The 25,577-nt window shown below is 43.2% G+C and overlaps 2 protein-coding genes across 2 annotated transcripts; both read left to right on the forward strand.

Moving 5' to 3' along the window:
- Positions 1–17,166: 17,166 nt before the first annotated feature.
- LOC127318067 (uncharacterized) lies at positions 17,167–21,859 on the forward strand. Its single transcript, XM_051348683.2, has 2 exons — positions 17,167–18,513; positions 21,741–21,859. Exon 1 carries the CDS (start codon positions 17,271–17,273, stop codon positions 18,492–18,494), a length of 1,224 nt encoding a protein of 407 aa, XP_051204643.1. The 5' UTR covers positions 17,167–17,270; the 3' UTR covers positions 18,495–18,513; positions 21,741–21,859.
- Positions 21,772–23,809, forward strand: LOC127318068 (GDSL esterase/lipase At1g28600). Its single transcript, XM_051348684.1, has 5 exons — positions 21,772–22,036; positions 22,126–22,335; positions 22,419–22,570; positions 23,033–23,303; positions 23,404–23,809. Exons 1-5 carry the CDS (start codon positions 21,772–21,774, stop codon positions 23,631–23,633), a joined length of 1,128 nt encoding a protein of 375 aa, XP_051204644.1. The 3' UTR covers positions 23,634–23,809.
- The last annotated feature ends 1,768 nt before the right edge of the window (positions 23,810–25,577 follow it).

Here is a 25,577-nt window from a genome sequence, read left to right on the forward strand (position 1 = left end):
GATAACCTGAAGGTGGACTTTTTAGGCATAGATGCATGCTGGATAGCGGTCTATGTACTTTGTCGTAATGCCCAATTAAATCTCACTATACTCATCATAATATGTATGTGCATGGTCATGCCCTCTTTATTTGTCAATTGCCCAACTGTAATTTGTTCACCCAACATGCTGTTTATCTTATGGGAGAGAGACCTCTAGTGAACTGTGGACCCCGGTCCTATTCTTTACATCGCATACAATCTACTGCAATACTTGTTTTACTGTTTTCTGCAAACAATCATCTTCCACACAATACGGTTAATCCTTTGTTACAGCAAGCCGGTGAGATTGACAACCTCACTGTTTCGTTGGGGCAAAGTACTTTGGTTGTGTTGTGCAGGTTCCACGTTGGCGCCGGAATCTCTGGTGTTGCGCCGCACTACATCCCGCCGCCATCAACCTTCAACGTGCTTCTTGACTCCTACTGGTTCGATTAAACCTTGGTTTCTTACTGAGGGAAACTTGCCGCTGTGCGCATCACACCTTCCTCTTGGGGTTCCCAACGGACGTGTCGACTACACGCATCAAGCAAATTTCTGGCGCCGTTGCCGGGGAGATCAAGACACGCTGCAAGGGGAGTCTCCACTTTCCAATCTCTTTACTTTGTTTTTGTCTTGCTTAGTTTTATTTACTACTTTGTTTGCTGCACTAAATCAAAATACAAAAAAAATTAGTTGCTAGTTTTACTTTATTTGCTATCTTGTTTGCTATATCAAAAACACAAAAAAAAAAATTAGTTACTTGCATTTATTTTATCTAGTTTGCTTTATTTACTGTCTTGCACTCTATATTAAAAATACAAAAAAATTAGTTACTTTTGTTACCATGTCTAGCTCTGAACCTGTTACTTCTTCGCCTGAAGAATTAGTCTTCACTTTTAAACAAGGGGATGAGGAGAGTTTTAAGGATGCTTGGTCTAGAATTTTTACTTCTTATCGTAAAACTGAACCTCAAATGACTCTAAGTTTGCTCCTTAGTAATTTTTATTTTGGTCTTATGATTCGTTATAGATATGCTTTGGATGCTTTAGTGGGAGGAGATTTCCTTCATTGCAATGGGGATCAAGCTTTTAATGCCATAAAGAAGTTGGTTGCATCACATGATTCAGCTAATAACTTTGATTCAGCCCTTATTAGCATTTATAATAGATTAAACAATCTCGAGATAAGTACATCTCGCTTGGATGACAACTATCACCATGTTCGTAATCGTCTTGAACAAGTTTTAGTGAACTCTAAACTTTCATTATGGGATCCTACTGTTAAAATTGTTATCGGTGATCGAACTCTTCGTGCCAACTGTGATATTATGTCTGAATTTTGTCTTATACCTGAGAGCATTTATAAATCTTTGAAACTTTGGGGAGTTGATGAAGGAGGAGAAGAAATAACTCTCATTAATAACTCTGTTATAATTCCTAAGGGAATAGCCGCAGGTGTGCATACAACCATTCTTGGAAGAACAATATCCATTGATTATCTTGTTATTGAATGTGTAGGGACAGGAAAGATCACACTCGGAAGATCCCTGCTGAAACTATTGGGAGCAGTCATTGATGTGGGAGAAGGCACCCTGGAATTCACCTCTACACCAGGGGGAAATCATATATTTCCTAAATCAAAGGGAAAGAAAAACAACAAGAAAGGTAAGGGTAAAGCCCAAGGTAAGGTTGACACACCATCTCTTGATAATACTTGATACACACTTTCTGCGCCTAGCTGAAAGGCGTTAAAGAAAAGCGCTTATGGGAGACAACCCATGGTTTTTACTACAGTACTTTGTTTTTATTTTGTGTCTTGGAAGTTGTTTACTACTGTACCAACCTCTCCTTATCTTAGTTTAGTGTTTTGTTGTGCCAAGTAAAGTCGTTGATAGTTGATACGTCTCCGACGTATCGATAATTTCTTATGTTCCATGCCACATTATTAATGTTATCTACATGTTTTATGCAAACTTTATGTCATATTCGTGCATTTTCTGGAACTAACCTATTAACAAGATGCCGAAGTGCCAGTTGCTGTTTTCTGCTGTTTTTGGTTTCAGAAATCCTAGTAACGAAATATTCTCGGAATTGGACGAAATCAACGCCCAGGTTCCTATTTTGCCCGGAAGCATCCGTAACACACGAGAAGGACCGGAGGGGGCACTGGGCCCCCAGACCATAGGCCGGCGCGGCCCAGGCCCTGGCCGCGCCGCCCTATAGTGTCGGCGCCCCTTCGACCTTCTGACGCCGCCTCTTCGCCTATTTAAGGGTCCTCGACCTAAAACCTCGAGACGGAAAAGCCACGGTACGAGAAACCTTCCAGAGCCGCCGCCATCGCGAAGCCAAGATCTGGGGGACAGGAGTCTCTGTTCCGGCACGCCGCCGGGACGGGGAAGTGCCCCCGGAAGGCTCCTCCATCGACACCACCGCCATCTCCATCAACGCTGCTGTCTCCCATGAGGAGGGAGTAGTTCTCCATCGAGGCTCGGGGCTGTACCGGTAGCTATGTGGTTCATCTCTCTCCTATGTACTTCAATACAATAATCTCATGAGCTGCCTTACATGATTGAGATTCATATGATGATGCTTGTAATCTAGGTGTCGTTATGCTAGTCAAGTGAATTTTACTTATGTGATCTCCGGAGACTCCTTGTCCCACGTGTGTAAAGGTGACAGTGTGTGCACCGTGTGGGTCTCTTAGGCTATATTTCACAGAATACTTATTCACTGTTATGAATGGCATAGTGAAGTGCTTATTTATATCTCTTTATGATTGCAATGTGTTTGTATCACAATTTATCTATGTGCTACTCTAGCAATGTTATTAAAGTAGTTTTATTCCTCCTACACGGTGTAATGGTGACAATGTGTGCATCCGTGTTAGTACTTGGTTTATGCTATGATCATGATCTCTTGTAGATTATGAAGTTAACTATTGCTATGATAGTATTGATGTGATCTATTCCTCCTTTCTTAGCATGAAGGTGACAGTGTGCATGCTATGTTAGTACTTGGTTTAGTCGAATTGATCTATCTTACACTCTAAGGTTATTTAAATATGAACATTGAATTGTGGAGCTTGTTAACTCCGGCATTGAGGGTTCGTGTAATCCTACGCAATGTGTTCATCATCCAACAAGAGAGTGTAGAGTATGCATTTATCTATTCTGTTATGTGATCAATGTTGAGAGTGTCCACTAGTGAAAGTGTAATCCCTATGCCTTGTTCCTAAATACTGCTATCGCTGCTTGTTTACTGTTTTACTGCGTTACTACTGCTGCGTTACTACTGCTTGTTTACTGTCCTGGGCAAAGCACTTTTCTGGTGCCGTTGCCACTGCTCATATATATTCATACCACCTGTATTTCACTATCTCTTCGCCGAACTAGTGCACCTATTAGGTGTGTTGGGGACACAAGAGACTTCTTGCTTTGTGGTTGCAGGGTTACATGAGAGGGATATCTTTGACCTCTTCCTCCCTGAGTTCGATAAACCTTGGGTGATCCACTTAAGGGAAAACTTGCTGCTGTTCTACAAACCTCTGCTCTTGGAGGCCCAACACTGTCTACAGGAAAAGGAGGGGGCGTAGACATCAATAGTAAAGTTTATACTAGATTTGGATTACTGCGCAGAAACAGATTTCTTTTCTGTCACGAATCTGGACTGTTTTCTCTGTAGGTAACTCAGAAAATTATGCCAATTTACGTGAGTGATCCTCAGATATGTACACAACTTTCATTCAATTTGAGCATTTTCATTTGAGCAAGTCTGGTGCCTCGATAAAATTCTTCAATACGAACTGTTCTGTTTTGACAGATTCTGCCTTTTATTTCGCATTGCCTCTTTTGCTATTTTGGATGAATTTCTTTGATCCATTAATGTCCAGTAGATTTATGCAATGTCCAGAAGTGTTAAGAATGATTGTGTCACCTCTGAACATGTTAATTTTTATTGTCCACTAACCCTCTAATGAGTTGTTCTAAGTTTGGTGTGGAGGAAGTTTTCAAGGATCAAGAGAGGAGTATGATGCAATATGATCAAGGAGAGTGAAAGCTCTAAGCTTGGGGATGCCCCGGTGGTTCACCCCTGCATATTCTAAGAAGACTCAAGCGTCTAAGCTTGGGGATGCCCAAGGCATCCCCTTCTTCATCGACAACATTATCAGGTTCCTCCCCTGAAACTATATTTTTATTCCATCACATCTTATGTGCTTTTCTTGGAGCGTCGGTTTGTTTTTTGTTTTTTGTTTTGTTTGAATAAATGGATCCTAGCATTCACTGTATGGGAGAGAGACACGCTCCGCTGTAGCATATGGACAAGTATGTCCTTAGGCTTTACTCATAATATTCATGGCGAAGTTTCTTCTTCGTTAAATTGTTATATGGTTGGAATTGGAAAATGATACATGTAGTAAATTGCTAAAATGTCTTGGATAATGTGATACTTGGCAATTGTTGTGCTCATGTTTAAGCTCTTGCATCATATACTTTGCACCCATTAATGAAGAAATACATAGAGCATGCTAAAATTTGGTTTGCATATTTGGTCTCTCTAAGGTCTAGATAATTTCTAGTATTGAGTTTGAACAACAAGGAAGACGGTGTAGAGTCTTATAATGTTTACAATATGTCTTTTATGTGAGTTTTGCTGCACCGGTTCATCCTTGTGTTTGTTTCAAATAGCCTTGCTAGCCTAAACCTTGTATCGAGAGGGAATACTTCTCATGCATCCAAAATCCTTGAGCCGACCACTATACCATTTGTGTCCACCAAACATGCCTACAACATGGTATTTCTCTGCCATTCCAAAGTAAATTGCTTGAGTGCTACCTTTAAAATTCCATCATTCACCTTTGCAATATATAGCTCACGGGACAAATAGCTTAAAAACTATTGTGGTATTGAATATGTACTTATGCACTTTATCTCTTATTAAGTTGCTTGTTGTGCGATAACCATGTTTCTGGGGACGCCATCAACTATTCTTTGTTGAATATCATGTGAGTTGCTATGTATGTTCATCTTGTCTGAAGTAAGAGCGATCTACCACCTTATGGTTAAGCATGCATATTGTTAGAGAAGAACATTGGGCCGCTAACTAAAGCCATGATTCAAGGTGGAAGTTTCAGTTTTGGACAAATATACTCAATCTCATATGAGAAAATTAATTGTTGTTACATGCTTATGCATAAAAGAGGAGTCCATTATCTGTTGTCCATGTTGTCCCGGTATGGATGTCTAAGTTGAGAATAATCAAAAGCGAGAAATCCAAAATGCGAACTTTCTCCTTAGACCTTTGTACAGGCGGCATGGAGGTACCCCATTGTGACACTTGGTTAAAACATGTGTATTGCGATGATCCGGTAGTCCAAGCTAATTAGGACAAGGTGCGAGCACTATTAGTATACTATGCATGAGGCTTGCAACTTGTAAGATATAATTTACATAACTCATATGCTTTATTACTACCGTTGACAAAATTGTTTCATGTTTTCAAAATCAAAGCTCTAGCACAAATATAGCAATCAATGCTTTTCCTCTATGGAGGACCATTCTTTTACTTTTATTGTTGAGTCAGTTCACCTATTTCTCTCCACCTCAAGAAGCAAACACTTGTGTGAACTGTGCATTGATTCCTACATACTTGCATATTGCACTTATTATATTACTCTATGTTGACAATATCCATGAGATATACATGTTACAAGTTGAAAGCAACCGCTGAAACTTAATCTTCCTTTGTGTTGCTTCAATGCTTTTACTATGAATTATTGCTTTATGAGTTAACTCTTATGCAAGACTTATTAATGCTTGTCTTGAAGTACTATTCATGAAAAGTCTTTGCTATATGATTCACTTGTTTACTCATGTCATATACATTGTTTTGATCGCTGCATTCACTACATATGCTTTACAAATAGTATGATCAAGGTTATGATGGCATGTCACTCCAGAAATTATCTTTGTTATCGTTTTACCTGCTCGGGACGAGCAGAACTAAGCTTGGGGATGCTGATACGTCTCCGACGTATCGATAATTTCTTGTGTTCCATGCCACATTATTGATGATATCTACATGTTTTATGCACACTTTATGTCATATTCGTGCATTTTCTGGAACTAACCTATTAACAAGATGCCGAAGTGCCGATTCTTTGTTTCTGCTGTTTTTGGTTTCAGAAATCCTAGTAACGAAATATTCTCGGAATTGGACGAAATCAACGCCCAGGGTCCTATTTTGCCATGAAGCTTCCAGAACACCGAAGAGGAGACGAAGTGGGGCCACGAGGTGGCAGACTATAGGGCGGCGCGGCCCAGCCCTTGGCCGCGCCGACCTATAGTGTGGGCCCCTCGTGTGGCCCCCTGACCTGCCCTTCCGCCTACTTAAAGCCTCCGTCGCGGAACCCCCAGTACCGAGAGCCACGATACGGAAAACCTTCCAGAGACGCCGCCGCCACCAATCCCATCTCGGGGGATTCAGGAGATCGCCACCCGCACCCAGCCGGAGAGGGGACTCCTCTCCCGGCGGCCTCTACGGCGCCAAGCTCGCCTCCGGAGTGATGAGTGAGTAGTCTACCCCTGGACTATGGGTCCATAGCAGTAGCTAGATGGTTGTCTTCTCCCCATTGTGCTTAATTGTCGGGTCTTGTGAGCTGCCGAACATGATCAAGATCATCTATCTGTAATTCTATATGTTGTGTTTGTTGGGATCCGATGAATAGAGAATGCTTGTTATGTTGATTATCAATTTATATCTATGTGTTGTTTATGATCTTGCATGCTCTCCGTTACTAGTAGATGCTCTGGCCAAGTAGATGCTTGTAACTCCAAGAGGGAGTATTTATGCTCGATAGTGGGTTCATGTCTCCGTGAATCTGGGGAAGTGACAGAAATCTCTAAGATTATGGATGTGCTGTTGCCACTAGGGATAAAACATTGGTGCTATGTTCGAGGATGTAGTTACTGATTACATTATGCGCAATACTTAATGCAATTGTCTGTTGTTAGCAACTTAATACTGGAGGAGGTTCGGATGATAACCTGAAGGTGGACTTTTTAGGCATAGATGCATGCTGGATAGCGGTCTATGTACTTTGTCGTAATGCCCAATTAAATCTCACTATACTCATCATAATATGTATGTGCATGGTCATGCCCTCTTTATTTGTCAATTGCCCAACTGTAATTTGTTCACCCAACATGCTGTTTATCTTATGGGAGAGACACCTCTAGTGAACTGTGGACCCCGGTCCTATTCTTTACATCGCATACAATCTACTGCAATACTTGTTTTACTGTTTTCTGCAAACAATCATCTTCCACACAATACGGTTAATCCTTTGTTACAGCAAGCCGGTGAGATTGATAACCTCACTGTTTCGTTGGGGCAAAGTAGTTGTGCAGGTTCCACGTTGGCGCCGGAATCTCTGGTGTTGCGCCGCACTACATCCCGCCGCCATCAACCTTCAACGTGCTTCTTGACTCCTACTGGTTCGATTAAACCTTGGTTTCTTACTGAGGGAAACTTACCGCTGTGCGCATCACACCTTCCTATTGGGGTTCCCAACGGACGTGTCGACTACACGCATCAACGCAACATGTAGCATTACAAATAGATGATCTTGATCATGTTAGGCAGCTCACAAGATCCAACAATGATAGCACAATTAGGAGAAGACGACCATCTAGCTACTGCTATGGACCCATAGTCCAGGGGTGAACTACTCACACATCACTCCGGAGGCGACCATGGCGGTGAAGAGTCCTCTGGGAGATGATTCCCCTCTCCGGCAGGGTGCCGGAGGCGATCTCCTGAATCCCCCGAGATGGGATTGGCGGCGGCGGCGTCTCTGGAAGGTTTTCCGTATCGTGGCTCTCGGTACTGGGGTATTCGCGACGAAGACTTTAAGTAGGCAGAAGGGCGGAGTCGGAGGGCTGACGAGGGGGCCACACGCTAGGGCCGCGCGGGCCCCCTTGGGCCGCGCCGCCCTACTGTGGCGGCGCCTCGTCGCCCCACTTCGTTTCCCTTTTGGTGTTCTGGAAGCTTCGTGGAAAAATAAGCCCCTGGACGTTGATTTCGTCCAATTCCGAGAATATTTCCTTACTAAGATTTCTGAAACCAAAAACAGCAGAAAACAGTGACTGGCTCTTCGGCATCTTGTTAATAGGTTAGTGCCGGAAAATGCATAAATATGACATAAAGTATGTATAAAACATGTAGGTATTATCAATAAATTAGCATGAAACATAAGAAATTATAGATACGTTTGAGACGTATCAGTCTACGAGACTCTAAAGAACAGAAAAGGATGTGCTTCTCTTTATTCATAACATTTATTGTTTCACTCGGGTAAGCTCTCAAGACCCTTGTGCTATCTCATGTATGGCACTTACGAGCACTGATATGTTTTGTAGTTGCTGCACAATTGACACATGCCAAACATATGCGTAGGTTTCTGCTCTAAATGTTTTGCGATTAGCAGAAAATATGGGCATTGTGTAGCGACCCGGACGTTTGGAACCTGGCAACGCGCGAGGTCCATATCCTACGCGTCCATGATTGCTGCAAGATTAGCATCTAATATAGCGTTTGGTTTATACGTGCTTTTACTCTCCTTTAGTAAGCTAGATACACAGGTTTATACATCTGGTGCTGCGTATGCATGTGCTGGTGCTTTAATTGCAACGGTACGGTGATGAACGTACAAAGGATGCTGCAGCCAGTCTCCCCGTACAAGAATGATTAATGAGGGGGAGATGTATAGCTTAAAGAGAAAATATCTGCCGACAAATTAAGTTGGATTACTTCCTTAACTACACATAGTATTAGTACTTAGTAAACACAGATGGCTAAGAATTCTGCATCTAGATTTTATCTCTCAAGGAATTCTCAAATAATTATTTTATCTACGATATTTTACTAGCATTAATTTGAATTTGTAAGATTAAACTTACCTTGTAAAATATTAAAGTCTTAAAAGACGAAATATTAAATATAAAAATGTCATTTGTACTGATTCAAATTAAACATTTTATACTAATGGTTCTCCCAATTATAACAATAATAAAGCATTATTTTTTAGTATATGGAAAGATTTGTTAGCAGCTATGACAATTAACAAATGGTGGAGATAGCCAAAATGATTAGTTTGAAACACAAATTCTTAAACACACTTTGAATCAGTACAGGTATAACTTCAAAATTGCATACATAATCCGAAATCAAATGCCATAAGCACCAGTGTCTTGAAGGTGCATTCACAAAATAGATCCATGGCTTTAGAAGATAGAAAAATACATTTTTTTACTTGCCAGATTAAGCTTCATTTGTACTAAAACCCAAATCAAAGTGAAGAGAATCTAAATTTACAGAAAAATAAAGAAAAGCAAGAACATGCTCGAGACATGGAGGTAACAAAATAATTGATTCTAAAACCGTTACTAGTCTATCAGAAAATAAACTAAAAACATTGTGGTAGAATCCAGCAATTAGATCATAATATTCACTAATCCTTAATTTGAATCTGGTCCATATGATAAATAAACAAAAGTAAGTACCATATCAGAATGAGGTGATGGAATATGTGTACAAAACAAACACGCCGGACTAAATGAAACCAGATCAAAATAATATCTCAGTTCAAGAAAACATACGTATATTTCTGAAATTCGGTTCATACCAAATAGGATCCATTGATTTTTCAGAGTTCATAAAGCACCTGCTAAGCTGCTGCTAGCTAATCAGATGTAAGCAGTAAGCCACAAACCCACGAATCCAAATACGAGAACATTACATGCAAATATCATGAGAAAGAAAAGGGATTGGAGGGAGAGCAGCCGGACATATCCTACTGAAAGGGAGAACTGACTAAACAACTCACAAAGTTGCAGACATATCCTGACTGAAAGCGGAGATCCGTCTTGAGCAAGCTGTGCATCAAGATGCGGCAGCAGAACTCAAAGATCTGCAACGCGTCCGGGAACAGCACGAGCGGGAGAGGGAACAGAGAGAGCTCCCCGAGCTCATCGCCGTCGACCTCGAATGCCGCGCTGGCGCCCGTCCAACTCGGCTCAGGGGGCGGAGGCCGGGTCGCCGGCGTGCGGATGCCGGGGCGGAGGGCCCGGACCTCGATGGCGGCGATGGTGGTCGTCTGGTGCGGCCCTGTCGCGGTGCGGGGGTCGATCTGGGGTTGCCCAGATTTGAGATGGCGCGAGGCGATGGCTCCGTGGTCTTCGTCTCCGGCGGCGGCAATCGTGGGGCGTGCCCTTGCAGGGATATGTGTGGCGCGCTCGAGCGAGACGGCAGGCGCGGGTGGTGGTGGGAAGTGGGAACCGGGGTTGGGGAACGGATGGTCTGGAGAGGAGTTGCTCAGGAGGAGGACACACGAGTTAATAGTGGAGTTAATGTCAAATGCCTGTTTTCAGATACGGTGAATATACAATCATATACGTGCCAAAAATACACATGTTGTCAGCTACGTGGTGCTTTCTGATTAGTTGGTTTTCATCCTCGCGCGGAGACGGGTTCCATTCAGTATTTCCGCATTGTGTAGTTTATGTCTAAAAAAGTTGCACGTCTGATACAAGCAAATTAAATGGTGTCTCCTCTGCTTGGACGTATTCATCTATGTGGAACCTACTCAATCTTTCATGTTTAAAGTGCAAAAGATATAACTCTTAATGAAATGATCATTTATGTTAGCTGAAATTTACAATTATGGGTGAGATTGCAGCAAAGTGAGGCAAATAGGACGGTGTGTATTATTTAGTAGTTGTCACTAATTATATCCTTGTTACTGTCAATATATAAAAAATGCATTGATGTGTTATAACAGTGAGGATGTAATTGTTTCGATCCATTAATGCTTGGTTCCATGTTTTTTACGAATATATATTTTCTCAAGTCACGTGGTTTTTTTTTCACGGATAGAAAGGATACTAATTTTCAGTAATATACTTTTAGCTAATCTTGGTGTTTGTTTTTTTGGATCATAGAGAAGATGGTCACATGTCAAAGGTGGTGCAGAGCAAGGATGAGAGGAGTAAGGCTACATTTTGTTTTTCTCCATGGTGTAGGATAGAGAAGACACACCTAAGGGAGTGAAAAAAAAAAGGTTATGTTTGTATATATGATTGGCTGCTTCGACAAAATAGAAACCTCAAAGATGCACATTCTTCAGACCAAAGCAGGGACACTTCCAATATCCCAAAAGGTCCCAATTCTAATGGCATACTTAATCTGCTTGTACTATGTGCTTTGTGGTATGTTGGCCATTTCACTTTAGAAGATGATTTTGGAGGAATGAGTGTCTCTGGATTTTCATGTTTTATCTTTTCAAAGGTGGAAAGAAAAAAATGTTCGAGCCGTAGCAACGCACGGGTATTCAACTAGTAAACTTTTAAATGTGGGTTTTACAAAACTTTCCACTAGGAGTGTGATTGTTTGCTTTTTTTAGGGAGTGTCTAAATATCAGCTAGCTGAAAACGCAATTCGACATAAGTTAGATTTTGACTTACGTACTACTCATTCATCATTTCCCACCCCGCTTCCATTCTCATTAAAATCAGTTTGGTGCCAGAAAAAAAAACCAATATGTTCATTTCGATTCAGTCCGGGGTTTTTTTTTTTTTTGGATTTGCCAATCGATACAACAACCGACACCATTTAATTCACCACTCTGCTAATGACTTAGACTAAAAAGGTAAAGCCAAGTATTGGTACAGTTTTTGGGCCTTACACACAAACAGAAAAAGGGTGCGCCTCCTATTCCTTAACTCTACCAACTACCAGATCGTCAACATCTTTCTTCTTCCTCCCCGCACAAAGCACCAGCTGCCTCGGTAGCAATGGGCACCACGACAGAAACGAGACAAGGATCATCACAAATCAGAAACGAGACGAGGATCCACGATGGAGAGGAATGAGAGAACCTACAACAAACTGAAGAAGGAAGATCCAGATGTGCAAACTACTTGATCTCATCCACTCTCTGCTCAGGTTCTTCACCCCGACACACCTCCTTTCCAGTACCTCTATCTACATCATTCTTGTTCTAGAAATGTAGCCCCCTGCTAATTGTCTTCATCTCCATAGAAATAATCCATTGTATATTATGAAACAATATAAAAAAAACCCTGATGCTTAAAAGAAGGAAAAGCCCTTAGCCACAAATATTATCACTGATGAGTAAACATAGATGACTAATTTCACTTACTTCTCCATATTTGCCTTGCTTATCGTGGAGGATTCAAACTGAGGACCCCTGTGGCCGCTACTAATGAGAAGAAGATTAAGAAACTCTTAGATCAAAATACTGATAATACTTAGCTGCAGAAATGATCGTTGACAACAAAAACACTTAAATTTTGATGCACTCTTGTTCAAGTTTTACTTCCCCTGTAACACAAAAACACTTAAATTACTCCCTGGAACTCACTAGAAAGGTGAATCTACATGAGCTTTGACAACATCCAGTTAAGAAAATGCGACATGTAAGAATGATCAACCAAAACCCTCTTTAAAAGCTATCAGTCCACCAACTACAGACGGAAAGAAAGTCAGTTTATGCATCCGCACACGCCCCTCCGACTAAGCCCTTACCTGCCCTATTTTCCATTGCAATGAAAACAACTAAATTTAAAACTACAAACTGAGGAATTCAATCAGTAAAGGGTGAATACATGGTTTTCTAAAAGAATGCAAACTGATAGATTTAGGCAATGAAGAAACAGAGAAACCAATGGAGTAGTTCTCATTCGACTAAAACTAATATCTCTAGTAAAAACAGTGGATCAAGTTTTGCATTTCAAAAAGCACCACAAATGCACAAAATGGAATTACCCAAACCGTTAACAGCAGCAAAACCTCTCCAGATTAGCTTTCGTCGATGGCCCTAAGGAAGACACCGGTTAGGACCTGTGCCAGCCATAGCTCGGCCAAAAATCTTCCTGATGTCTGTGTGCACATCTGTAGTGCTGTAAATCACACACAAACAGAAAGAATAAATGTTAATCGTGGGGTACCATCACCATCCAAACATAGTAGCAACAACCTCATGTACCTACTGACCCGGGGATGCAGACGGCGAATCTATAGCATAGCAAATCAATGATAAATGGTCCAAGAGAGAAGTGTGCATTCGGAGCAGAGGCCAGAATCAGCGAGACCATCGGAGACTAGCACAAAAATGATTCGTACTGAAGAAAGAGACACATTAAGCTGAAGAAAGAGTGAAAAAAGAACCAAGAAAATAAAAGAGTGAAAAAAAAATACTGAAGAAAGACTGGAAGAGGCAGAGAGGAAATGAGGACAGAAGAAACTAAGAGAAAATGACAAGGTGAAACTCTGGAATAAGGACTGAAACAATGAAACTCTGAAATAAAATGAAGAATAAAGATTAGGAATGAAGAATTATAATATGACAAGATAAACTGAAAACAAAAACTAAGAGAAAGAGAAGAACTGACGGAACAAAGAAATAGAAAAAGAGAGTAATGACTGAAGGACTTGAGAAACTGATGTTACAAGCTTCGATAATCTAGCGTGAACTAACCCGAACTAAGGTTTCGCTTCCCTAAACTATGTGGTATAATCACTTTAAGTGAAGCATGTCCCGGATAGGAGAAGGCCAGCTGGGTCATTTGTTTGTATAATTACGAGTCAATTCACTCCTGCGGTTTTTGCCCGAGTCAAAAGACAAGCAAGTCCTTTGAAGGACTTGAGAAACTGAGTTAATAAAGAAATAAACTGAGCAAAACAAACTTAGCTAATAAGAGACATATACTGAGAAATAAGAGACGATTGAGAAAATAAAGAGAAACTGATAAAGAGGCAGAGAGCAAATGAAACAGACCAAAAGAGTTAATGAACAAATAGACTGAGCAAAAAAATAGCTAATACAAGAACAGAGATCCGAGTGAGCAAATAAGATTGCAGCCAAGATAAACTGAAGAAATAATAAAACCTGAGAGACTGAGCTACTGAAAAAAATATTAAAAATGACAAATGAAGACTGAGATGACTGAATAATCAATTATAAATATGAGGAATGAAGAATAATTCTTTATTAACTTATATTTTCATGACATCACTAAAAAATGATAAATAAAAACTGAAAAAATGAAGGACTGAAAAAATGAAGGACTGGAAAAATGAGAGGAGTAAAATGAGTAAATAGACTAAAAACTAAGAAGTAAGAAATGATAAATAAAAACTGAAAGAAAAGAATCTGAGAGAATTGAAGAATACTGAAGAAATAAATAGTGGGACTAAATAACTGAGAAAAAAGGATGCTAAGGACAAGAGCTGAGAAAAAGGCTGTCGAAATTGATATATAATGACTACAGAAATTAAGATAGAATGAGGATAAAAAGGTTTCTTAGTTGATAACGCTGTAAATACATGGTGAGAATGGCCAAAAGGAATTAAATGAGGTGATGTTCATATACAGACCGTCCTATAGATGAACAGGGATAGTCACAGGTTGGAATAATATTTTTCTCAATGGCGTGCTTGAACTTTGGGTGAACCGGTACTGTCATTGCGAACACGAGCGGTGGCCACACTTTGGTATCTAGCATAGCATTGCCTAGTTCTCCATGTATGCTTAGCTTGTGCTTCAGTCACCAAAGAACCTACTAACCATCGAAAGCAAATCAATATCCAGTTCTCCATAGCTAGCTGAGGAGAAGGAGAAAGTCATCTCATCACCCACTCATGAACTTACCAAGCTCATACATCATGATTTATTCTTGCCTATTGCAAGCGGGAAATAAAGGCGGCGGAGGCCATTAGGGCTATGATTGATCAAATTATTAGGTTCCGGTGATGAGGAAGCTTCTCTACCTCTCCCAGCTCCACCAGTCAGAGGACTAAAAGGGGAGGAAAGAAAATCGCAATGAAAAGAAGGGTTTTAGTGAACAATGGTAGTGCTAGAGACAAGCAAAAGCAAATGGAAGCTTCAACTTAACATCATCTGGAGATATACAAGCTTCACCACTCAGGGAAAACATGCCAAGGAGCTGAATCAACACTAGACAATGAAGAGCAACTTGAAGAAACCGAGGCACAACACATTGGCATGGACGAGCAATGTTTGGCAAACTAAAACTTATGCTTTAACTGACAAGAAAAACTAAGAAATAAAGAAGACTGTCACTAGACAGAGAATAACATGACTGAGAAAATTATTTATTCACAATGAAAATACAATTATAAAGTAATGTAAAACCTTAGGTGAAAGACAAATGCCCACCCAGGTCTGCATAAAATTGTTTTACATTCCGTAAGTTGCATAAAACTGATAAAACTACACAAATGCAGACGCGGATCTGCTCATAAGTAAATATTTGCTCACACGAGTCTACTCATAGGTAAAAAGAAATTAGAAAATAATATTTTACATTCCCTATAGCTGGATAAAACTGATAAAACAACACATAAGAAAACTGGGTGCACAAAAAACTCATTATTTCATTTTATAAAAAAAGTGTGAAAACACATATGACAGATACATCTGGAGGACAAAGCAAACAACAAGCATGACAACAACCAATGTATTGTTGATAATTAAATAAATGTAGCATACTATTGATAATTCATTGAGACGCCTCACACATTAACTGACAGGGCATGAGAATAGTAACAATTTAAAGCTACAAATCCACTTGCCAGCAGCAATGAACAACGCACTGCCTGCCTGGAAGCCAAGTACAAGTACTGCATATCCCAGGTCACACATACAGTTGTAAACGGAAATAGCCAAACCCAGTGTACCCCAGGTAGCTGCTCGTGGAAAACAAGAGGCTACTGGACATTGGACATGAGGATGGAAAATTCGAAATGGACAATGAACAAGCACAGATTATACAAGAAAAAAACATATGACCACGCTGCCCGCTGGAAAACAGTAAACATGAACAAGTAGTATATGGTTATGTAACACAAGCACATCAAAAAGTGTCTTGCACCACATAGAAACAACCAACTACCTAAGTTCTACTGAATTCATAACACCACAGGAATTCAGACTAAAACCTAGAAGCTAGTATCTACTCAAATATAATCACATAAGCATCTGAAAAACAGACATTATACTCCATTAATAATCATCAAAAGTGGCTTGCACCACACAAAAGAAAATTAAAACTAAAACTAAAGAGGCCCCTACACCATAAAGATTTGAAACACGCCAGCATCTCTTAAGTGAAATCAAAACTCTCTTAAAGATGACAACTAGCTATACTAGAATTAAAATGCAGCTGTACACAGGTGCTAATTTTGAGAAATAAAAATTCAAAAACTAACATGAAAAACATGTAAATAATATTCAAACAGCCTCTCCCGTTCGGATTTGCATTGGCTAGTGAATGAATATCATTGTAACAAATAGGGGAATGTCACAGAGCACCCAACGAATTCAAAGAAAATGTCCTCCACTCAAATGGATTTGGGTCAGATGTGCATTCACGTATCCACAAACTAAGCTCAGATGAACCAGATCCGCACGAAAGTATATACATCGATCTACCATGCGGAGTGCACGAGCAGCATGTGAAAAATGAGTCACCCCTCACACAGGCACAGATGTTGCGAGACTCATGAGAAATAGGAGAAGAATCGAGAAACGTACCCGACCAGCCGATGGCTCCAGATCCTCCCAGATCCTCAATCCGGTGGCATGTCCACTGGCAGCTCTGCCCCTTGCCTCCTCGTACCTACAAGCCTCGTCGCTCTAGTGGTAGATACTCCATGCCTGATCTGGTGGCAGATCCTCTGCCCCTCCTCGCTGCGGTGGCAGATCCTCCTCCCATCCTCGCTCTAGTGGTGTTCCCCGGTGCCACCCCCGCCGTGGGAGAGCTCCCGCCTCCGCCTCGCCGCTTCCCCCTCCGCAGGGAAAGGGTGAATGAGCAAAGGGCCGGAAAAGAGAAAACCGGGCTTGGCTGAACCAAATGAAAAAAACCGGGACAAGGAAAACCTGAATAAGTCCGCTCTGGACCCTGGAGCTCGTTGAGATTCACGCGATATTTTGAAACGAACGATCGACGATCTGACTTATGGCGAATTGGATTTTCAGCTAGCTGAAAATTAGGAATTGCGTTTTTTTATCTCACACGCGATTTTCAGACGGTATTTTCTGATTTTTTCATAGGAAATCCGCGAGGACGCCCTCTCTTCCATCTTCAGTCTGCCGCTCTCCTCCTATCCACCACCGCCGTCCCGCGCGACCTGCCCACAACACTCGCCGGCCATGCCGCCGCCACTCTCCTTCCTCCACATCCCTCCCAACCCGCCGGTGCTCCACCCATCCCCCTTCCTCCCCCGCTCCCACCACCGCCTCTCCCTCCGCACCGACCCCCCACTCCGAGCGGCGGTGGCGGCGGCGGCGGCCGAGAACCCGTTCGCTGCGGCGCCCACTGCACCGGACGTCGAGATGTTCCGCGGCGGGGACGGCGTGTGGACGGCGCGGACCCCTACGGTGGTGGTGCTGTGGGACCTCGACAACAAGCCCCCGCGCGGGCCGCCGTTCGAGGCGGCCACGTCCCTCCGCGAGGCGGCCTCCCTCCTCGGCCGCGTCGACTCCATCTCCGCCTTCGCCAACCGCCACGCCTTCACCCACCTCCCCGCCTGGGTCTCCGCCGACCGGCGCGACCGGCGCGCCCTCGACCGCGCCGAGCGCGCGGGAGTCGTCGCCCCGCCGATCCCCTACTCGTGCGCCGTCTGCGGCCGCCGCTTCCCCACCCGCCCCGACCTCACCCGCCACTTCCGCCAGCTCCACGAGCGCGAGCGCAACAAGAAGCTCGGCCGCCTCCGCTCCCTCAAGGGCAAGAAGCGCCAGAAGTTCCACGAGCGGTACATCTCCGGCAACACCAAGTACCAGGACGCCGCGCGGGAGCTCCTCACCCCCAAGGCCGGCTACGGGCTCGATTCCGAGCTCCGACGCGCCGGCGTGCACGTCCGCACCGTCCCCGACAAGCCGCAGGCTGCCGACCAGGCTCTCAAGCGGCAGGTCAAGCACGCGATTGCCTGCGGCGTCGACTGCGTCGTGCTCGTCTCAGATGATTCCGACTTCACTGACACGGTGCGCAACGCACGCGCTGCCGCCCTGAGGATGGTTGTGGTCGGGGACGGGTGCCGCGCGCTCGGGAAGGTTGCTGACATTTGGCTGCCTTGGGACAGCGTGCAGAATGGGGAGGTTGATGAGGAGATGATGCGGAGTGGGAGGGTTCCGGAATTTAGATATGAAGAGGACGATGAGCAAGATGACGATGAGTTCCTAGTGGATTGGGATAGGAATGAATTGGATGATGTTGTAGATGACATTGTTACAACAAGGACCAAAATGTTTGGGGCTACAACAGTGTCTGCATTTGCTGAAGAGGACATTGTTGATGGTATATTGGGGCGTCGATTGAAGGAGGATGACATGCTTTGGAGTAGTGACGACGAGGATGATGATGATGGTTATTTGTGAGATCCACATGGACTGGCAGGTAAACAATTGGAGATGTCTGCAAATTTCTTTTGATTTTGATACATGTACCATGGCCAGTTGGGCCTGTAGAAAACTACTGTAGGGTTAGTAACAAGATGGTCAGTGCTGCATGCAATTTGCTTCAGCCTTTAGTTACTCGTCGCCTGCATTCCGTGCCACAGTTTTCGCAGATGCTTGATAATTGAGCTTAACGAATATTCCTTTTTAACTTCTTGAGACTTAAGCCATCTGCTTTGTTAATATATAATGATTACACTTGTTCATTACAACATTATTCTGAATTTGAGGAACCAACATAGGACCAAGTACTTAAGTCATTATCAGCAATTCAGCAGACTGCCAAATTTAGTTAACTTGGCGATCTCAGATTTGCTGATCAGCAGGTTTAGACATTTAGTCAGGTGCAGGAGGGAAGACTCTGTACCGCAATGATCAACTGTTCAACACGAAGATAACACTGGCATGTGTCCTTGGAATTTTATCATGCTACAGATATGTCTGACGCCAGGACTAACTTAACCCAAGTTTGATTGCTTTCCTCAGTGCTACTCCGCACGCAAGTAGCCGAGAATTTCAGGATCTTCTGTTTCTTCAGTTCGTTTACTTCCACTTCATGTTCCTGGTTGATCTCAGACGATCACTGGTTCACCTCATTAAAGAGAGCACCATCGCCGACCTTCATCAGGTGGCTTTAATTTCTCTGGTAGCCCCAAACTTAACCCCTCTTTAATAAACTTAATTGAACATCATATCATCATCTGTCCTTTTTCTGGCAGTTTCATCTTGTCACCTCCATAAGCAACATTGTCTGTTTACATCTCATAGAAACCCTTCACTCTGATCATGTGGAGCATCAGCCTCTATACTTCTCTCTCTAGTTGTTCTCGAGCCAATGTCATCTGACATGTCTTTTGCTGGTTTTCTGCAGTTAATGTCCTTGATTTATTTGAAAATTTTGCCAAACAGCATAAGAACTGTTGAATATGTGTCGAATATGTGTACAAGTTGGGCTACTGCTGGACTTGTAATTAGCGGTAGGTTACGTGTTGGAGTCAAACTCTTGTAACCTGGGCCTAATATATAAAGGCACCGTGGGGTAGCAAAAATAGACTAGGCACAAGTTGTAGGTTAGACACAAGATTGATTTGAGGACGGTACGGCGCCCATGGCAGGGGCTGCCCGGACCGGCGTGGCGTTTGGAGACCGGAGACCTCGATGGGCTTGTCCTCGGTGGTGCTATGATCAGTACATGGCAGGAGCACCCATTAAGCATGCCCCGTGGATGCGTGGATGTATGCGTTAATCGCTGAACCGCGTTACCAAATCTCGGTGTCGCTGCTGTGATTGCTTGTCCTCGATAGATCGATTAGCGCATCCAACAATAACAAGTGGTATCACAGCGAGATTGATTTCGAGGTCTCGGATATGTTTGATCTAGAGGGCGATGTTGGAAAGTTGATCAACCGATGTGGAAGATGATGACGCCGGACACGCCGTGGGATAGATCAAGCGTCGATGTATCAGAAGCTCGTCATGGAAGGCAAGATCAGTTGTAAGTGAATCCGGTAGCAGATTGGTAGAGCCGATATGGCAAGGCAGATTGCCAGCGGTGGTTGGTCTCGGAAAGCTAATCGGTGTGATGCAGAGCAGAACTTTTCGGCGGAATAGAGAAGCAATCAGATGCAGATCGGTTCGAGCAGCAGGCGGCGGCGTCTTGCGAGGCACGGAGTAGCAGATTGATCGGATCAATCCGATCTGATGCATGCAAGCTGTGGCGGGGCAATGCACGCAGCAGCAAGCGCCCTAGGGCAGGAGCAAACTCAACTCAGGCGCTTGCACATGGCTAAGCCCAGGCCGGGCCGGTGGTCCACGGTGCGGGCGTGAGGCGTTGGAGGGCCATCTCTAGTGCGCAGGAAGCCCAAAGTGCAGAAAGGCCCATATAGAGTGTCAAGTGGGATCCCATCTAAATCCCACTTGTATTGCCTTTTGCTTTTTCGAGTGTAAATTTTGACACTAAAATTTGAAAAAGGCAAAATACACTATAAGTAAAATCCCGGTGGGATCCAACCTTGACACCTTAGGCCCATAGGGCAGCATATTGGGCTGATTCAAGGTGCATGACGCTAGCGGTACGGCGGGGATGACAGTGTATGCGCGCGAGAGCTGCAGACACGTGCAAGGCCGAGTGGCAGTTTCTCCAAAGCCAGGAAACTTGCTGATACGGAGCTGACACATGAGGTTTGTTAGTCCTGGTTATTAAGTTGCTGCATTATGGTCAGGTCATGGTTTTTATGGAGATACTAGCTGAAGCAAATAAAAGGAATGAGAATAAAATAATGGTGCATGGACTATGGACTTTGGTTTGCACGGTAATTTATTTTTTACTTTCTTATCAAGTTTGTTGATTGTGTGTGAGATTTGTACCACGACTAGTTACCACCAAAAAAAGGAAAACAATGCACAGCTGATCTAGTACTACGACCAGAATACCAACTTGTCAATCAACAAGAGGTTGTAAAGAGATAAATAAAGAGAGGATTGGAAACCTTCCTCCTTTATTATAGTAGTGTTACTATCTGGTCAAAACAGAACAAAACAGAAGGAGAAGGAGAGCTGAGAACACATGGACGACCGGCTGGCCAAACGGGAAGTGTGAAAACAAGAAGAAAGAAGAACTCGAACACTACAAAACAAGAAGGTTCAACCAATCAAACGAAGCCACGCTCCTCCAGAATCAATAAACAAGAGGTTGGGAAGAGGAAAACAAAGGAGAGAATTGGAAAGTTTCCTCCTTTATTATAGTAGTGTATTCAGGTTAGGGTGGTTTTATCTCCTCTCCGGTGATATTTATAAAAAATAAATTTATTTGGTCGTAAGGATAGATCATGCACCATCAGGCTGACAAAATGACAATTAAATTAGGATGGAAGACTGGCTGCTAACTAATGCAGTCCAACTTGACATAAACAAGATTTAGTTGCTACCACTAACAAAACATAAACAAGAAGCAGTTACAAAAGACATTTACCTCTAAGGACTAAGTAAAAGAGGCTGCATATTTGATGATGTTAGTGACTATGAAGTTGATTATTCTGCAGTTAAGACGTACACAGCAAGTATTAGTTCCCTCTTTCGTTGACTTCTGAAGTATTTGTCCTTTTAATGAACATTTTTTTCTAATCTGCATTGTGTGCCTATTTATATCCCATTGGATGCCAAGTAAAGAAGATCACAGCAAACAAGCATCAAGAAAGCTATGCTACAGTATACCACTATGAGAACATCTCACACAGCATTTCTTGTCCTCATCATCCTCCCGTACCTTGGCACCGGCGGTGCCCAGAGCAAGTTCACCTCCATCATCAGCTTCGGTGACTCCTACACGGACACAGGTAACCTTGTCAGGTGGGCTGACCCTGTCCTTCCACCACATCCTATCAACAATCTCCCCAATGGTGAGACCTTCTTCGGCCACCCCACTGGACGGGCCAGCAACGGCCGTATTGTGCTGGACTTCATCGGTAACGTCCATAGAGCAGTTCTTAATTAACTACTGTCTTGAAGTTAACCTTTGCTGATCTTTGCTTCTTGTTTTGCACACCGGGTGTAGCGGATGCTTTGGGTCTGCCATTTGTGCCGCCGTATCTGGCCGACACGAAGGCCAACTTCTCTGGTGGAGTAGACTTCGCCGTGGTGGGAGCTCCGGCTCTGAACCTGACATACCTGCAGGGGCAGAACATGACGGTGAATCCCCCGATCAACAGCTCCCTCGATGACCAGCTCGTGTGGTTCGAGAAACTGAAGCCTTCGCTCTGCAAGGGTAGGTAGCTAAACATCCTTTCGTAATTGAGTTCTTGAATCTAAGGAAGAACAGTAGTTTACCTCATCGTCCATGGCATGCAGGACAAGGTGCTAATTGTTTTGGGAGCACTCTTTTTGTAATGGGAGCGCTTGGAACAAATGACCACTTCAGCTTCCTAAGCTCGAATGGGACCGTTGAACAAGCTAGGGCTTATGTTCCTACAATTGTGGACAGCATTTCCAGGGGTGTGGAGGTACTGTACCGTGAAATGTCATTTTCTTGTTAAGTCTGCAATGCAACACTTGTTATATCTTGATTTTGAGGATAGGATCAGCGAAATTCATATATGTAGTAAGTATAACCAGCAAAGAAAAGAGTCAAGTAGATTAAGGAACCAAATACCAATATCTAGTCTATGCTGAAAAACTATTTTAAAAAAAATCAAACCAGGTTACGAGATCAACTTCAATCTATTTTTGGGATTAATATAATCTGAATCATTAATAAGAGTTTACCATTGGATTACAAAACCAATTTCAATTTGTGGCTTTTGGAACTAGAATACTGAAAAGTACTGCTAATAAAGCCCAACTAGATTGCAATATATCTGTTTTTGTCAAAACAATAGTACAACTAGATTGCCAAGAGATGCTACGACATGTCAATTCTGTATGCTATATGTCAAGGGAGAAACTGAGAAATTGACAATTTGCAGAGACTGATCCAGCACGGTGCCAAGTACATCGTTGTAGCGGACATGGTCCCATTCGGCTGCTTGCCAATAGTGCTCACTCTGTTCGCGAGCAGAGATAAGGCAGACTACGACCGATACGGATGCCTCAAGCTGGCTAAGGTGCCGCAATACCAAAACTCCCTCCTCCGCCAACGGATCATGGTGCTCCAGAACAAATACCCGCATACAACGATCATCTCCGCCGAGTACTACCGTCCCATCATTTCATTTCTACATCAGCCGGGACATTTTGGTGGGCTAGTCCACTCGATTTTCTTTGTTGTACGAATAGCAAGCATTATAACTTCCTTTCTGGTACTCCTATTTTAACCCAAAACTATGTATTGTGGCAGGATTCAACAGCAGCACGACCCTCCTCACCTGCTGTGGAGCAGGAGGCCCTCCATACAACTTTGACTCCAGCACATTCTGCGGCCTGCCAGATGTAACAGCGTGCGCACGTCCATCGGAGGCGCTTCAGTGGGACGGTGTCCACCTCACGGAGGCCGCCTACAGGCTTATCGCCGACGGGTGGCTCCACGGACCATACGCAGATCCTCCTCTACTGCATGTCGCACGCTAGTTTCAACAGGATGTAGACTTGAACTGGGTGCAGGGACACCTGTAAAATTGTGTCCCTATATGTTCTGTCTTGATGCAGCCGTGCGTTTACTGTAATTTGGATAGATGCAAGAATGTTCCTCCTCCTTTTGGAACAATATATCTCTAGCTTCACTTATACCAACCGTTTATCTCTCACATGGAAACTCTTCCACTTTCATTCACCATCTCAGATTGCTCGCTGTCCGCCGGTTTCATTTGGTCACTACTCTTGGCTTCAGGGCGATTTCGCTATTGCCACTGAGCTCCGACTTTGCTTGCACCAATTTCCTGGCAACGGAGGATGCGATGCATAGTACAGGAATTGAGCTGACCACATCTGCACAACCTGCTTTTAAGGAGTATACTGAGCCACTTTTGTTCTATTCTAGCTCTTCCATGATATTGAATAATCAGATGACGATACCGAGCATACAAATATAACAGAAAGTTACTTCAGTAAAGGCAACAGAAGCTGCAAGAATACTCGTAGCAGCAACGATTTTAGACTTGCACGACGCTAGTTTGGCGCGGCTATCCCTCGAGCAACTGTCTGAAAGGAAGTGTCGGCTCTTTTTTTCTCTTTGATTTAGGGCATCTCTAACGGGCGACTACGGGCGACGCATTTTGGATACAATTTATATCCATTTGCGTCAGGTATGGACATAAAAAATATCTAATGTCCGTATGCGTCTGTTCCTTCTCCAGCGGTATAGACGCATTTTTTGACCGTAAAGACTTGCCATGCATTGATTAGGAAGAGATAGAGAAAGATTCCATTTGTGTGGACATGAGTGGCCAGCACATGAGTCTACCCTGCATTAAAGGAGGAGAGAGAGGTGTTAAAAATTGCTAGATCGTCTAGGGTAGATCTTAGCTGGGTAGGAGAGGGACTGTGAGCATTTACCTTCTCCCTCGAGAAGGACTAACCCGTCAACGTTGACATGGTGACGGCGACGGATGGGTGAGGGAGTGATGGCGGTGGATCTTCCCGTTGGTATTGTGCTTAACCTAGATTGGTAGGTATGTCGGTGGGGCGAGTGGCAGCTCAGGGCAACCTCATGATCGTGCCACATGCCCCCACCACTATATAGCACAGGCGACAGGGGTCACCAACCAGTGAAAGGTTGGGTGCCCCCGTCAAAGGGCACGTCGAGCCGAGATCAACCTAACAAGAGGGAGACACGCAGGCCAAACGGACGCAAACGGAAGCCCGGACGTGTCCGACGCATTCTTGACGCATATTTTGTCCACATTTACGTCAGAACGAACGTTGCGGTCATTTTACGTCTAGCCGCTGGAGCGCGTTTTTTGTCCACGCAGACGCAAACGGATCGTCACCCTGTTAGAGATGCCCTTAAAGAGCAAAGCTCCTAACTTCAGTAAGAAGCTGATAAACAGCCGAAAAGTCCTTTTGGATCATGGGCACCAATGCTCTTATTGTATTAAATTTTTTGAAAATTATATTTATATATTTCAAAAAGTTATGTAACAATATTCTAAAAGTAGCTAATGATGTATTCCACTAATGTATAAAATCTCAGTTACAAATATTTTGTTTTCTGAGCTACACAAAAATGACAAAGTCTGATTTTTTTTTGAGATTTGAATCACTATAGTCAGATCCACATATTTGTTATTTTTGTGCAGCCCAAAATACACTTTCTTTCCTGTTGAAATTTACACGTTTGCAGGATACAACACTGACTACATCATGATTTATTTTCAGATTTTTCTGAGACTTAGAAATAATTTTTTAAATTATTTTTCTGAAAAGAAATCACTGGTGGTCATGTGCACCAAATCTCTGTCCATAAACAATAAAATAAATCCAGGGTTTGTCTTTCTTTGCACGCACACCACACACACACCTGTGCCCTCCGCCCCTCCCCTACACTGAAAAATCTTACAGAACATCGCATACCCC

Source organism: Lolium perenne, chromosome 7, assembly GCF_019359855.2.
Source record: "Lolium perenne isolate Kyuss_39 chromosome 7, Kyuss_2.0, whole genome shotgun sequence".
Classification (NCBI taxonomy): domain Eukaryota; kingdom Viridiplantae; phylum Streptophyta; class Magnoliopsida; order Poales; family Poaceae; genus Lolium; species Lolium perenne.